Source organism: Leptonotus elevatus, chromosome 1 (assembly GCF_054856555.1).
Source record: "Leptonotus elevatus isolate MCC_2025b chromosome 1, RoL_Lele_1.0, whole genome shotgun sequence".
Lineage (NCBI taxonomy): Eukaryota > Metazoa > Chordata > Actinopteri > Syngnathiformes > Syngnathidae > Leptonotus > Leptonotus elevatus.
This window is the reverse complement of record NC_141239.1, coordinates 27,939,509-27,942,320: the sequence shown is the minus strand read 5'-3', so window position 1 is coordinate 27,942,320 and position 2,812 is coordinate 27,939,509. Positions and strand designations below refer to the sequence as shown.

Here is a 2,812-nt window from a genome sequence, read left to right as displayed (position 1 = left end):
GCACTTGTGAACATAAAAGGTTCACCTTCATGCGGTATCAAAATCTGTACATTTACAACCTAAATTCTTATATTTGTTTCAATGAAATTGTATTTATTTATTCCCATTCTTGGCTTAACTGCTTCCAGTACATGTGGATGTTTTTGACCAATAAGATTGAAGTTTCTTTGTGTTGCCGTTGGCAGGCAGTTGCCAGAGCACTCACCCTGGATGACGTTAGCATACTTCTGTCCTCTGTTTGCTTGTAAAGTAAAACCTCTTTTAGACAAAAACTACCAAAACATGTATTTTCCTTTCCTTAAAACAGCACTAAGGGAGATTTCAGTGAATAATAGATGATAGGTTCCACACACACAAAAAAAAGGTGAATTCGCAAATTCCAAACTGGTCATGCAGGGGTTCACTGTACTAAGTCAGCTCAATCCCCACCGGAGGCCACCAAACGCACCATCCGCCAATGCATTCATGTAAAGCAAGTCTCCACCTTCACTCAAACCGTTAACATCCTACTGTTTGCCTTCGTAGAGCTCTGAGCAGCAGTCAGCATGGGCACCGAGGGGCGCGACGAGGTGGTCATCGACACTTCCTTCACCACCGTTCACACCGTGGGCGCCGGGCACAACGAGGGCCGGCAGCTTCGCTTCATGCATAAAGACGGCAGGTTCCCCGTGGTCTTCCACAAGATCCCCCGGGACTGGAGTCCATACCTGCTGGACATATTCACCACTCTGGTGGAGATCCGCTGGAGTGTGATGCTCCTGGTCTTCTCGCTGTCCTACATCATCTCCTGGCTGTTCTTCGGGTTGTGCTACTGGCTCATCGCATACGTGCACGGTGATGGCGACGGGGCCGTCGACGGTCCCTGCGTGTTAAACGTCCACGACCTCACTTCGGCATTTCTCTTCTCAATGGAGACCCAGGCAACCATTGGTTACGGTTTCAGGGGCATGACGGAAAATTGCATGGTGGCTGTGGTGGTGGTGACCATTCAGGACGTCGTCAGCTGCCTCCTGGACACCATTGTCATCGGGATTGTCGTCGCTAAAATGGCCTCGGCGCGGAAGAGGGCTCAGACGGTGGGCTTCAGTAGATTTGCAGTCGTCAACCAGCGGGATGGCGTCTTGTGTCTGTCATGGCGACTCGGGGACTTCAGAGGTAATCATATCTTGGAGGGTGTCGTCCGGGCACAGCTTGTACGCCACTCCAAACAATCCAAAGGACCCGTGGTGATCTCATACCAAGATGTGGACATCCAGGATCGGGATCTCGTCCTCGCCACGCCAGCCTTAGTCGTGCACAAGCTCGATTCAGGGAGCCCGCTCTACAAAATCAGCCCTGACGATCTTCTGGAGGAGAACTTTGAGCTTGTGGTGTCCTTCACCTACACGGGCGACTCCACCGGGATGCTCCACCAGACACGCACCTCCTACACGCCTGCAGATATCCGCTGGGCGCAACGCTTTCAGGAGGTGCTCAAAGTGGGTAAGAAGCACTACAAGGTGGACTACGCTTTGTTTAATGAGACCACGTGGGTTGCCACCCCCATGCTGAGTGCGGAGCAATATGGCAGGGGAAGGAGTCGACCTGGCCTTTCGCACTCAGTCCTGGTGAAGAGAAGCCGCTCCTGTACGAAAGAGGCCATGCAGCAAACCCATTTGTAATATGTAGCTTCAGAAATTTTTATATATTTATATGCCTTTATAGTTTAGCCTACTCTATTTTGTTATGCACAGGATGCTCGAAATAAATTGTCCAAATGCAAGTTTATTTTTTTTCTGTTCCATTGATGTGACGACTGACGTTATTACCCAGATAGCAAAGGATGTTGGATCAATGTTGTTTGAACATAAATCAATGGACACCTCGGTAGCAGCTCAAACACTGCCATCTTGTGGACACAATGAGCACTCACTTTTGCAGCGGACGTTGAAAGGCAGTAAATTGTAATACTGGACACGTTTTGGTAAATAATGAAAACGTTTTGATCAATCAAATCACTCTTGTTAGTAATAATAATAATAACAATAACAATAATAACAACAATAATAATACTGCTAATTAAAAAGCTGATATTGCCAATATGAAGAGTAATAACACAATATACAAATTTTAAATACCTAATTTTGATTAAACAACAAGCTATAATAATGGTAAAATATTATACTTATAATAAAATATTGCTACTCCTACGAATCGTCACCCTGTTAAACTAGGGCCTAAGTCATAGCTTGATTATTATTATTTTTTTTAAATGCCTTTAACATCTAAGGATCATCAAATAAACTAAAATTGGCAATTGGCTACATCCATTGCTAAACATGTCATTCAATTCTGCCCCTGAAATGAAATCATTCATACAGATAATACAATTATTATTTGGTTCAGTTTTTCGTGTTTTCAGAAAAAGAGAAGGAAAAAAAGACCTAGGCCATTATTTTTGTAGGGTGATGTCCATCCATCCATCCATCCATTATCTGAACCTTCTACTATAAATATAGATCCTATTTTCAAGAAGCACTAATAGTTAAAAAAAAACTGCTAACTTCTAAAAATTAACTAGGACATTAAAATCAATCATCTTAAATAGATAATTAATTTGAGCAATTTAACCCATTACTTATAAAGCACGCTGAACATGTCAGCTCAAAGAAGCACTCACTTTTCCCCACATCATGGTTTGGTTGGTTGAGCATGGAAAAGTCGCTCCAAGTTCCTATTGGCTAGCAGTGCGAATGAGGCGTGGCCAGACCGGCACGTTTAGTGTTTGTGTGTGCGCGAGCGCGCGTGCGCTTATATGTGCTTTAATCAGCTT

The 2,812-nt window shown here is 44.2% G+C and overlaps 1 protein-coding gene across 1 annotated transcript; it reads left to right on the top strand.

Annotated features, from left to right (window-relative positions):
• Positions 1-545: 545 nt before the first annotated feature.
• Positions 546-1,661, top strand: LOC147181467 (inward rectifier potassium channel 16-like). Its single transcript, XM_086088416.1, has one exon. The coding sequence runs from the start codon at positions 546-548 to the stop codon at positions 1,659-1,661; it is 1,116 nt and encodes a 371-aa protein (XP_085944542.1).
• The last annotated feature ends 1,151 nt before the right edge of the window (positions 1,662-2,812 follow it).